This window comes from Anguilla anguilla, chromosome 2 (genome assembly GCF_013347855.1).
Source record: "Anguilla anguilla isolate fAngAng1 chromosome 2, fAngAng1.pri, whole genome shotgun sequence".
Classification (NCBI taxonomy): Eukaryota; Metazoa; Chordata; class Actinopteri; order Anguilliformes; family Anguillidae; genus Anguilla; species Anguilla anguilla.
In genome coordinates, this window is record NC_049202.1 from 66,147,245 (window position 1) to 66,160,161 (window position 12,917).

General features: G+C 46.3%; 1 protein-coding gene and 1 long non-coding RNA gene across 4 annotated transcripts; one reads left to right on the forward strand and one right to left on the reverse strand.

The window, feature by feature from the left end:
• Positions 1-67: 67 nt before the first annotated feature.
• On the reverse strand, positions 68-12,418 carry LOC118219687 (ADP-ribosylation factor-binding protein GGA1-like). 3 transcript variants are annotated; one of them, XM_035403023.1, is made up of 17 exons: positions 12,302-12,418; positions 10,921-11,005; positions 10,509-10,584; positions 9,926-10,024; positions 9,504-9,627; positions 8,367-8,467; positions 8,134-8,214; positions 7,690-7,827; positions 6,985-7,066; positions 6,743-6,853; positions 6,503-6,655; positions 6,277-6,350; positions 3,991-4,169; positions 3,447-3,682; positions 3,133-3,302; positions 2,493-2,603; positions 68-1,723 (listed from the first exon to the last, which is right to left on the reverse strand). In XM_035403023.1, the coding sequence occupies exons 1-17, from the start codon at positions 12,342-12,344 to the stop codon at positions 1,613-1,615; spliced, it is 1,974 nt and encodes a 657-aa protein (XP_035258914.1). In that variant the 5' UTR covers positions 12,345-12,418; the 3' UTR covers positions 68-1,612. The 3 variants fall into 3 exon arrangements, with proteins under 3 accessions (XP_035258914.1, XP_035258916.1, XP_035258915.1); XM_035403025.1 differs by lacking the exon at positions 12,302-12,418 and adding an exon at positions 12,050-12,254; XM_035403024.1 differs by lacking the exon at positions 12,302-12,418 and adding an exon at positions 11,193-12,026.
• LOC118219690 lies at positions 10,168-12,862 on the forward strand. The gene is made up of 2 exons (XR_004763819.1): positions 10,168-10,232; positions 12,248-12,862. It is a non-coding gene; the product is annotated as an uncharacterized LOC118219690 (long non-coding RNA).
• Positions 12,863-12,917: the final 55 nt, after the last annotated feature.

The window sequence follows — 12,917 nt, forward strand, 5'->3', positions numbered from 1 at the left end:
ACACTGGTGTTGTTGACCAAGAACACTTAAGTTCCCTGTTTCACATTCAATAGACACACACTGACCATGCTTTAAACCCCAAGAGAAAGAATAGCTTTATTTCCCCTTAAATACATATTTGCACTGCATGTTTGCCAGTCCTCTGCACATTTGTTTTGGCGTATGTACATAATTGCAATGCTGACAGTATTTACAGAGTCAGAGCTGGGGGCGGGGTCTGTAAGGAGGCGGAGGGTTCTCCATGTGGGCGGGGCCAGCTGGGTCGTGGCTAAACATGCTGATCAGATAACACTGGCTTCACACCTCTCGAGCCACGTGTGCCGGAGAGTGAATGTTTATCCCTGGCTGCCAGGGTGGATCTCCCACGGCAACCAAGTTCTGGGCAAAAGGAAGAACTCTGCCCAGAACATCTGCGATAAAGCGAAAGCAATAAAGTAAAAAAAAAAAAAGAAGAAGCTAAATCTGACTGGGAACCACCCACCCCTAAGGAAAAAATAAATAAATCTTTCTGTGAAGCAGTCATGTACAAACAAAATGTCCTGCATGTAGCAGGATTTACTTGCTCTTTCCTGATCAAAGGTGCCCACGACACACCACTATTCTAAAAAGGAACAGTACTTCAACTGGACTTTGACAAACTGCCATACTGAAAACTCCCAAACAGGATATAAATTTAATGACCCAAAAATATATATACAGAAAAGATGGGGGTGTAACAAAATCTAGCTTCAGAATAGGCACATACGGCAGATTAAACAAGACTTCGGTGCGGACAATTTGTGGATGAAGCACTGAAAGTGTTTTTTCCCATTGCGCATGATAACTGCAGTTGGTATCACAGAGTTCACAGACGAAGGGAAGGGAGGTCGGGGATTGTTCTCTGTGCAAAACAAAAGGGCGAAAGGTGGGTGGAGACTGTTCCATCACAACAAAACCTAAAGAGGGCGGAGCGGGGCGAAGGTTTGATAGGTAAGGTATCAAGGTATCAGACGTGCATTTAGCCAGCTTACTGAAGGCAAAATGGCTGCATTATTAAACTGACGGGGAAAATGTTTCATTACATAAATGGAAACATTCACTTGGGCTTCAGAAGACGTACACGGTGCTCCCTTTGAAGATGTAATGGGCATTTTACTGTTAATCTCCAGGTAAAAAAATAACTTTGTTATGTCATAGGTTAGACTCCCAGTCGCCCATTGTGCCAATTGGACCACACCACTGCTTCCTAAATCATAATCATGAAACTTTCATTTGCCAAATTATCTGTCCTTCACTGATAATAAGAAGAGACACCAACACAATACGTTGTACTATACTAGTATGAATGACAGTATAGTATGCAGTATACTCCGTTTCAATGTAAAAGGCTTGCCGTGCTCCCAGAAGTCAGTGAAATGTTTTAATTTGCAATTTACAGTTCATTAAAATACAGTATATTTCAGGGAACACAGGTGAAGGCGTTTGATTTTATAACTCAAAAACTATTGGAATGATTAAAAAAAAAAAAAAATTGAATTGAAACAGTTGGGCTGGTACAGAAGGGGAGAACAGGATGAGAAGTGGCGGGATGTAGGAAACAGCTGGTCATGTGACAGGAAGTTGGTCCATTTCACTAAAGTTTCCCCCAGGTCTCTGGAGGGGGGAACTGTTCTACATCACCAGATTCATCATGGGCTTCTTCACCCAGAGTGAAGGTAAGCTTGTATCGCAACCGCACCTTTTCCTAGGAGATGGGATGAAGGACATCAGGTCTGAATCAAGTTAAGCTTCCTATGCGATCTTTTCACAGTCAATATGAAAATGTACTGGCATAGAGAAAACCATCTATTTCTAAATAATTTGTGCTGTTTAGTGAGCAGTAACGATTCAAATTGTGTGTGTGTATGTGCGGTACCTTGTGTGTGTGTGTGTGTGTGTGTGTAGTACCTTGTCGAGTCGTGTGTGTGTGTGCAGTACCTTGTGGGGACGTGTGTGTGCAGTACCTAGTGGAGGCGCGTGTGTGTATGCAGTACCTTGTGGGGGCCTGCATGTGTGTGTGTGTTTGTGTGCCTGTGTGTGTATGTTTGTGCGTGTGCCTATGTGTGCAGTACCTAGTGGAGGCGCGTGTGTGTATGCAGTACCTTGTGGGGACGTGTGTGCGTGTGTGTGCAGTACCTTGTGTGTGTGTGTGTGTGTGCAGTATCTTGTGGGGACGTGCGTGCGTGTGCAGTACCTTGTGTTTGTGTGTGTGCAGTACCAGGTGGGGACGTGTGTGTGCAGTACCTTGTGTGTGTGTGTGTGCGTGCGTGTGCAGTACCTTGTGGGGACGTGTGTGTGTGTGTGTGTGCGTGCGTGCGAGTGCGTGCGTGCGTGTGTGCGCGTGCGTGTGCAGTACCTTGTGTGTGTGTGTGTGCGTGTGCGTGCGTGTGCAGTACCTTGTGGGGACGTGTGTGTGTGTGTGTGTGCGTGCGTGCGAGTGCGTGCGTGCGTGTGTGCGCGTGCGTGTGCAGTACCTTGTGGGGGTTGGCCAGCAGCAGGACCTGAGTGATAGCAGCAGGGGGCAGGATGGGGTTGAAGGCTGGCAGCTCCGTCCCTGAGGGGGGCTGCAGCTTCACCTTCATCACCTACAGAGAGAACGGCCTCAGCAACCAAATGTATTCCAGAGAACCTCACTCTTCAACACACTGTGCAGCTCACATCAAAAGCACAGAGGAAGAGGACATCCCAGAGTTCCACATCTCATTCTCCACAATTTAAAATGAAAAATAGTTCCTAACAAGTTTGTGCTGCACGTCAGTACCCCACACAGAAATCAAACCACTGCAGTCTTCCTAGTGGCTAGTTGTCTAGTAGCACAGACCAGATGACTGCAGTGACTAAGCCAGCGGTGTCCAATCCTATCTGAAAACAGCCTACACAGGTGCAGGTTTTTGTTTTAGCCCAGCACTAAGACACTTGATTGTACTTATCAAGGTGTTGATTGAAGACCATGATTAATTAGTTAAATAAGGTGTCCTAGTGCTGGGCTATAACAAAAAAACTTGGGTGCCTTTACACACTTAGCCACAGGGGGGCGCTGGACTGTAGATGCAGATACAGTATATATGCCAGAAGAGAAAGAAAGGTGGGAAAAGAAAAAAAGGAATGTGTTACCTTGGGAACGGCTGCCTGGAAGCGGATGTTGGTGACGGGGATGGGGGCGGAAGAGAGCATGGAGATGACCACCACCAGCACGTCAGGACGAGAGGGGGGGCAGTCCCGCGCGAAGTGGAACAGCACCCGCAAACTGTGCCTGTCCAACACCGTCACCGGCAACAGACTGCCTGGGAGGGGGGATGGGGAGGAGGAGAGGGGGAGAGAGAGAGAGAGACAGAGGCAGAAGAGACTCAGTCGCTGCACGGTAGTTCCATCCACTGTAAAAACCGTAAAAACTCACACTCGCCAAGAGAAAAACCCCACACACTTACTCGGCTTGATGGACTCCAGGGGCACATTCACGTCAGTCAGTGTGATTTCTGAGAGGGGAGTGGGAGCAGGGGACAGCCCCAGTGCGGGGGCCCCCAGGCTGGGCTGGGCGTTTAGGAGAGGCCCCGGAGGCTCGACGGAGAAGGCCGGGACGGGGTTCGGACTCGGGCTGCTATTGGGGTGGGATTTGTGCTGGAGGTCCCGCAGTGTAGGCTTGGACTGAGGCTCCTGTTTGGACCTGGCAGGCGAACACACAGGAGTGTGAATACTGTGTACTGCTGGCCTGCACTTCAAAAGTACATGTTTAATAGTTACACTTCCAACAGGTTTGACCGTTCACATCACAACCTGTTGCCCCCAGAGCAGGCTAAAGTTACACCTCATTGGCCTACACACAAGGCCACTCCTCTGTCACACAGTCACAGTAAACACATACAGGGGCACTCTATGATTATAACAAATCATGCGGCGAGATTGCAGGGTGGTGGCGGGCATGTGTAGCTGTGTGGTACATGGGTAATGTAGTATCAGTAGCAGCCCAGTTACCATTTGACCTGCAGACTCTCTGGGGGTAGGGACTGCTGCATTAGTGTTTTCCCCAGCTGATCCAGCTCCTCCAAGGCCTTGTTGGCGGGCGGGGCGCCGCTGGGCGGAGCCTGCGTGGGCGTGGTCACTGAGGGCTTCAGCACCGCTGCCGGGATGTCCGTGTCCACGCTCTCTGAGGACTGGCACGGGTACGGGTACGGGCACAGGCACGGGCAAGAGCACGGGCACGTGAAACAGAACACAAGGCTCACGCATAAATCTAAAGCAACAGCCTGTTGACCTATAATTTGCTGTGTTACACAGTGGGGTTCCTCCAAGTACACGCACGCACGCGCACACACACGCACACACACACACACACACACACCGATCCCTAAGCACTGGACACGCTCCAACACCTCGTCTCCTGCTCAGCGTGATTACACGTCTAGCTCTACCTGCAGCCTCAAACTTCAGAAATAACTCAGAGGGGAAAATGCTGACGGGACCCAAAAATGTGACGTTTTTTTTCCAGCAGAGAACGGCTCCCGTGGACAGACTATACTTACACCTTCAGAAAAAGCACGTCCACAGCACGGCTTGTACGTTTAAGTGATTAGAGAAGTGACCTTCCCCTGCTGAAAAATGACCACTTTCTGCAAGTCAGGATGTATTTTCTTTCATTAACTCGAGATTGCTGGAGCTGCAGATGGCACCCGGGAGGGGAATAGACTCAGTTCTGCAGCTCATGCAGGGCACCAAATCCCCACCCTCAACCATAACTACACAAGCCACATCAAAACAACACACAACATGCAGCCACAGCATAGATTTCAACCCTTACAGGGTTTGTGCTCTTGTGTGCATATCTTTGCGTTCCTTTCACTAATCACACACCCTTATACAGGACAAAAACTCAAGTGCATTAAATAGATTTATAATATCAGCAGTTACCACAGACAATGACAATGTTGCATGCTTACAGTAAATAACAATGGAACAAGAAGTCCCAGAGACAATCACATTGTTAGTTTTACCAACTATCCTGACAAATACATAAAACTATCCTTTAACTTTGTCTTTGTTCTCTGTCCTCCGAAAAGTGTTAGCATCCTTCTGGTTCAATATATATTGTAAAAGGGTGTTGTCCAAACCTATTTATGCTACACGTTTATTTTTCCTTTTTTTGTAAGCCACAACAAATTTGTCTTTTTTCTGTGACGAGTGCCGGCACTTTGCATCCAGTATAAAACTATCCTCTCAGCACACTGGTATGTAATGAAGCGCTAGGCTAAGCTCTCAGTATGTAATGAAGCGCTAGGCTAGGCTCTCAGTATGTAATGAAGTGCTAGGCTAGGCTCTCAGTATTAAATGAAGCGCTAGGCTAGGCTCTCAGTATTAAATGAAGTGCTAGGCTAGGCTCTCAGTATGTAATGAAGCACTAGGCTAAGCTCTCAGTATGTAATGAAGCGCTAGGCTCGGCTCTCAGTATGTAATGAAGCGCTAGGCTCGGCTCTCAGTATGTAATGAAGCACTAGGCTAGGCTCTCAGTATGTAATGAAGCGCTAGGCTAGGCTCTCAGTATTAAATGCAGTACTAGGCTAGGCTCTCAGTATGTAATGAAGCGCTAGGCTAGGCTCTCAGTATTAAGTGAAGCGCTAGGCTATGCTCTCAGTATGTAATAAAACACTAGGCTAGGCTCTCAGTATTACACGAAGCGCTAAGCTAGGCTCTCAGTATGTAATGAAGTGCTAGGCTAGGCTCTCAGTATGTAATGAAGCGCTAAGCTAGGCTCTCAGTATGTAATGAAGCACTAGGCTAGGCTCTCAGTATGTAATGAAGCGCTAGGCTAGGCTCTCAGTATGTAATGAAGCACTAGGCTAGGCTCTCAGTATTAAATGCAGTACTAGGCTAGGCTCTCAGTATGTAATGAAGCGCTAGGCTAGGCTCTCAGTATTAAGTGAAGCGCTAGGCTATGCTCTCAGTATGTAATAAAACACTAGGCTAGGCTCTCAGTATTACACGAAGCGCTAAGCTAGGCTCTCAGTATGTAATGAAGTGCTAGGCTAGGCACTCAGTATTACATGAAGCAGTAGGCTAGGCTCTCAGTATGTAATGAAGCGCTAGGCTAGGCTCTCAGTATTAAGTGAAGCACTAGGCTAGGCTCTCAGTATGTAATGAAGCGCTAGGCTAGGCTCTCAGTATTAAGTGAAGCACTAGGCTAGGCTCTCAGTATGTAATGAAGCGCTAGGCTAGGCTCAAAGGCTAGGCACAAAGGAGCGAGGCTGTGGGAGCTTAGATTCTCACCTGAAAAGCGTTCCAGGCAGAACTTTCTGTGGACTGGGAGGCCGAGATGGAGTTTGGGGTGACTTCATTCAGACCTGAGAGAAAGACAGAAGGAGGCAGAGGGGAGACAGTTACCATCAAACAGAGGACAGTCTGAAATAGGTTTGGTGTGTGTGCGTGTGTGTGTATATGTGTGTGTGTATGTGCATGTGCGTGTGTGTGTATACCTGTACCTGTCCAGCCTCACCTAGTGACATGAGCTCATCATCCAGAAGGCTGATGCCCACCTCCTGGGAGGCAGCCTGTGGACTGTGCCCCTTAGCAGGGAATTCTGGGATAGAGGTCGCACCCAGGGGCGAGGTGTCCAATCCTGTCAGGTCCAGGAGGGCCGTGCTGCTTCCTAAACAGAGAGGAGCCAGCCGTGTCACCAGCCGCTCCGGGCTGCCGTGCTCATTTGTTGACCGTGTGTGTCGCGGTGCTGTCTCACCCGTGAGCTGGGGCGTGGCTCCACTGTCCCCGTTCACCTCCTCGCCCTTCACCTGCTGCCTGTACAGGTTGATGACCTGCGTCAGGCTGTCGTTGGCCTGCAGGATCTCCGCTGCCAGGAGACAGAGGCGCAGTAATGAGCTCACGTTCGCTCACGGTCAATCACCGTCACCATACTGGTCTTCTCATGCACAATGACTGAAACTGGACCAGGCTTGACAGCGAATGGCAGCTCATTCTCACCCAGGGCCTCGTCGTTGTCCTCAGTGTCACTGGCCAGTCTGAAAAGTGTTGGTCTCATCTTCTCACAACGCTGATACAGGTCCTGCACACACATCCAAACACGCGCATGCATGCACGCACACACACACAGGATTACATAATAGAAAACGTAAACCTTAAAAAAAAAACTGTATTAACTCTGTGCTGTACTACTGCGCAGTCTCAGATTTTGCATGAAGTCTGTTATTCAAAATATATAAATCTGAATAAGACAGAATACATTGGAAATATACCAATATTCCAAATGCAGTCATTCGAAATAGAAGTGGGATATTCATGACTAAATTGTGTGCATGTGTATGGTTGATTTACAACACTGTCAGGTTTCCAGATAGAGGTTCATTTGAAAAAACTAAACTCTGGACAAACAATCTTTGCTCCAAACATATATACACAATTTTCTGATTACTGGAAGTTGTGGCATTGAAAGTACTATTCTGTGGAAACTCTAGAGCTGACAACGTGCGCCCAGGCGGTAGTATCGATATGCATTCGTTCAAGTAAACAGAAACTATGAGTGCCACAATACACGTTGTGTGCGAAAACAACATATTCAAAATAGTAATTACAAGCATTAAGAACTTGCTGATACTGTGAATACGCTCAGTATGAACGTGCCAAGGCAAACCCGGGGCAGCCTTGCCGCATGCACCCATCAGCACAGACCTTAATGAGCTCCTCGTTGCTCTGGGAGACGGTCTCCTTGCTGTAGTCTCCCAGCAGCTGTGTCAGCAGGCTCACGCTCTCCTTCACTTCCTGTATGGCGTTGACTCGCTTCGATACCTTCTCCATGCGCTTCTGGTCCTAAGGGCAGTCAGAGCGGGACAGCGAATGGCAGTCACACTGAGAGAGACTTCAGTTCTCACCGGCACAGAGAACACAACTGTACACATACTGTACACCGACTCGATCTCATTCTCTCAGTATGAGACTATCTCCTGGAATACTGGACATGCATATACATTTGAACCAATGCAGGATTCACACTTCTAATACACTTCATGTGTCAGTGGATTAACCAATGAACACACAAGCCAAGGTGTACACATATAAACACGCAAGCATGTACACACACACACGCACACACCGTACACAAACAGTACAGCTTACCTCCTGTACCATCTCCTTGATGAGCTTGTTGGCTGCCCTTAGATCTTCGGGGTGAGAGCTGTTTAACAGGCGAGAGAGCATCTGGAGGAACAGAGGATGTACAGCAGACAGAGAGAGAGAGAGAGAGAGGGAATAACAGAGTCACCAGAGAAAGAGGAACGCGCGCTGCCTAACGTCTGTAAAGTGAACCCATACAAAACCCCTGAAACATCCTCCCGTTCACTCCTCTGTACCTTGGACTTCTCTTCATCCTCAAAGATGGCGTTTTTGGTTCTCGGGGGTGGTGGTGGGAGGGGCTTGTCATCAGGAAGGATTGGGTCATGTTTAACAATACCTGAAAAAAAAAAAAATAATAATCATTGACACCAAAAACTATATTTTTAATATCCCCAAATGTATCCCTTCTCTATTGCCATGGCTGCCAAAGTTAACGTGTTAGCGCAATTATAAATAAAAATTAATGCATTTATCCTTTTACCAAATCTCCCATAATTCAATTGCCGCGTGAAAGGTTAAATGTCAATAAGCTAGTCTGTCTCAGCAACTGGTTAAGTGCAATTTAAGTTCTGTGGAATGAGATGCCAAAGATATTTCCAAAGGTTTTGCTTTCAGTTCAGAAATATCTTATTGAAATTGCTGCCAAGAAACACATCGTTTAAACAAATGACATTTAATAGGTTTCCACTTCTTTCCAAACAGAGGCCTTTCAGTTTGTGATGGTCAGCGAATGATTTCTGTGGGTTGGATTTCCACAGTGCTGTTATGGGTTTTACAGGTCAATCTGTTGTTTTTGTGGTCTTTCGGAGTCACAGGTCAAAAGGTCAAACCTATTCATGAAGTAACAGGCCAATACTTAAGTTCACCAGTATATGAAGCGAAGGGCTTGACACTGAGCTGTCATTGCCAGTGAATGTATTAATAAAGATGTTTTGCTTTCACAAACATTCAGCAATATGCCTCAGCCCCCCCCCCCCCCAAAAAAAAAGCAATGTAGTGAATCAGAATAGAGGCAAATTACAAATTATTGAAGGTGAACCTTAATACTTTTTGATCTTGTGCTTAATCGACTGGCTTGTGACGTACTGTTTCAGAATAGAGGAAAATTTCAAATTATTGGAGGTGAACCTCAATGCTTTTTGATCGTGTGCTTAATCGTGATTAATCACACACTAGCTTGTGATTAATTTGATTTTTAAAATGAATAATTTGACAGCACCATGTGTTACTTAGATTTCTTATTTTCATCATCACAGCTATCATCCACCTGACAGAATCAATCACATGAAATGCTGCCCTCAAAAGGCATTGCAACACAATAACTAGAAGTACTATGTGTGTCACCACATCATTACAATTGAAGGAGAGCTCACCCTGTTTTTTTAGCATTTGGTAGGCATCCGCGATCTTGGTCTCATCTGGCAACCCCACAGTCCAGCTGTACATCACCTCCAGCACCTTCTTCTTCACCTGCTCGGGGGCGCGGGAACCCAGGTACTGAGGAAGTGGAGGAGAGGGAAGCGCACAGGTTGACACTGAGTTACAGGGTAACTGGGGCACTTGCATTTACCTACGCAACGACTGGAACACACACACGCATAAACACGCAGACAAATTTGCACAATTATTCTTGCTCAGTTTTAAAGATTTGGAACATGAATGTAGGCTTACATGAATATGAGTCTACAGAAATTTCAATCCAGACAAACACACACACATGCTACACATGAAGACAGAGGAGTCCATCCTGCATGCACAGTGAATGAACAGCTGCGAGCCTCAGCCCGGTCAGTACCTTGGGAGACACCACCTTGATGAGTTCGTTGAGGAAGCGAAACTTGCCCACCTCACTGTGGAACCTCTTCCCGCAGTTCTTCATACAGGTCTCCAGCACCTAGTACGACACACGACACTGAGCGCAACACGCCACAGACTCCGCAATCACAAGTTAGCAACATACTGTGTGTGACAACTCAAACGGTAAGCTGGGGGGATGTTTCAGTCATTCTAATAATTATTTCCTCTGTGCGTGTATCACAGGAACATATGCACGCAAGGCTGTCACTACAGATGCATCACGGATCATACCGATCGCATAACAGGTAAGCGCACATCACTTTAATCCTAACCTATCCAGATGCTGTTGTTGAGCGACTTGGATTTAATAATGTTGCATGTATAAATTGCCCCTGTGGGGGACTCCACGTCAGACCCTTTGGCAGAGTGCTTTGCCCGAGTTGCTTCAGTAAGACTTCCACCTGTGTGGATGGACGATGTGTAAAGGTAAGAGGCCTTGGGCATCAGGACAGCAGTTAAATAACAGCTTCTGTAATCCCCTGCCGCCCCCCCCCCCCCTCCCCCCCCTCACCCCCCCTCACCGTCAGGGCTTGCATGGCCTCCCACTCCTGAGGGGACTGGATCTTGTGGGCCAGAAGCCTGGTGGCCAGCTGAGGACTTTAACAACAACAACAACAACAACACACAATCAGAGACCAGCTTATCCACAGCCTGAGGCTGAAGCATGCTTAGGACACAAGACCATACAAAAGGCACACAAACAGAGAGAGATGGTATTCATCACTACAGTAAACAGGGCTCATTCAAATGTGAGCACAACCATAAACAAGTCCTTCATACACCCCGATTTGTTTTCGAAAGCAAAGGCTTTGTTCTTTTCAGGGACATACAGGTAGATACGTCTCTGATGTAAATAACAGACACACTTGAGTGACAAAGCCACAGTGTCACAGTTCCAGCAGCTTCCCCTCCCTCAGTCCCCACTCTCCTCACCCCTCCACTTCATCGTTGAGCTGATCACAGAAGGCGCTGATGCTGTCCCAGTCTGTGTCTTTGTTTAGAGGGTTCGTAGCTTTGTCTGTACGGACAGACAGACAGACAGACATTAAGGTTATACACAATCCTAGGCTTACTATAAGAGGTGCACTATAGGCACTGTTATTACCACCGCAACAAAACATCTAATACACAACATATAGTAATATTGACAAAATATTGCACATAATAAAACATGTACAAGAAATAGACCTGGAGAACACGTTTACCGTTCATTCAGCGGCAGTATTGTATGTTCTTAACATCTGGCTGAAGTGTTAAGCCGCATCCTAGCCTGTAAATACTTTTTAGACTTGGAACCAAAATTACAATACATTGTACTAGCCAGCCAGCTGCTGTAATTCTGTACAATACTTGGGTGAAAGATGTCCATGGATGGGAGAGCGGCCACCACTGTTAAAACCAACGGAGCGAAAACTTGGCATGGCATACCTGATTATGACTAAGGCACTGCGAAATACACAAATAAATAAATACATCTTAGCTAATGTCACAATATTAGCTGAAACATAAACTGTAAACGCAGAACTGACGTTTGCACGTCATGACGTTTCCGCTGTCCACTCGAAGCAAGAAAAGCCCCATAACCAGCATTTCCATTGTATCATTTTCACGCCCTTAATTCTTATCATAGGATACATGTCAACCATTGCGACAGTCTCTATTGTAGACAGAGCTAAAACGCGATAGCACGCGCATAGACCAAACCATTTATAAAATCGGCTTCCTGAAGCAGAGGGGGTTGCATATTAGGGTGCCATGTCTGCAGTTATTCAAATGATGGTGTTATGTGATGGTCGCACTAACTTGCGGGCTATAGCTAACTGTGATCTAAAGTTTCTCTGTGCGATCTCCAATTTACGCCGTTTTATTTAGCCAGTTAGCTAGCTAGCTTGTTGGCAGGTTTAATGTTAACTCTGTTTACAAGTGACTCCTCCCCAATTTCTATATTGACACATCGAGCTCACTAGCTAACGTTCGCTTCATTTTGCACCTGACACATCCAAGAACCAGACTCATAACAAACTGTAAATACTAGCATATCCCATCGTTTTAAAAAAACTACCTTACGTTATGCCAGCATGACAAGACAGAATTCGTTGTTGTGACATTGTGAGGCTTCTTGTGCTACAGAGCTTGCCTGTAGATTTCACTTTTCGAACATTTTGCCTGAGGTTCCCAACTAATTCCAATTGCGACCCTCGTACTACACTTCTCTTCCTTCACAAACTTCCACCTCCTGCTTCATATCTATTTTCTGCAGACTTCTCGACCCTACTACGTATCAGCGGAGGTCCAATAACTCCGCATGACTCACTGATGCGAGACTCCAAGCTTTCCTCTTCTGGCGGCGCCGCCATCTTTCTGGGGGATTCCTCTGGTAGTGCTGCGCCAGTCTCGCGATGTGGAGGCCTGAAGTTCTCGCGCGGCCCAGTTTTCTGACGTATAACTCATATGCTGTAATATGAAGAAAATAAAAACGGATGCAAGAAAAATGGGTCCTCCCTTTCCTTTCGTCAAGGATTCGAGAAGGTGATCCATTCAAATACAATACAAGGTCCTTAAACCATTGGTCAGACTGTAAGACTTAATCAGCACTTTTCTGTAAATTGACCACTCACCTACTAGTTTGGAATTACCCAAGTGTTATTACTCACATTGTTTTAAATAACTGTCAAATTATTAAAGTATATAAATAATGCTACCAACTGATTAATGTAGTTAAGCTTCCTAACTGTCGACTAGTTTTGTCAACTAACAATCTACTAGTTCTCATTACATAACCCTGATCTGCTGGACAAGGGCATTTGCCAAGAAAGGGAATACTACTATTCTGGAAACTGGTTCAATAAATTGAGATCACGGTGTTATGGATCTGTGTTATGTGTCAGCAAATGAATATGTATTTTCTTTGTCAATTAATGTTGATTTAC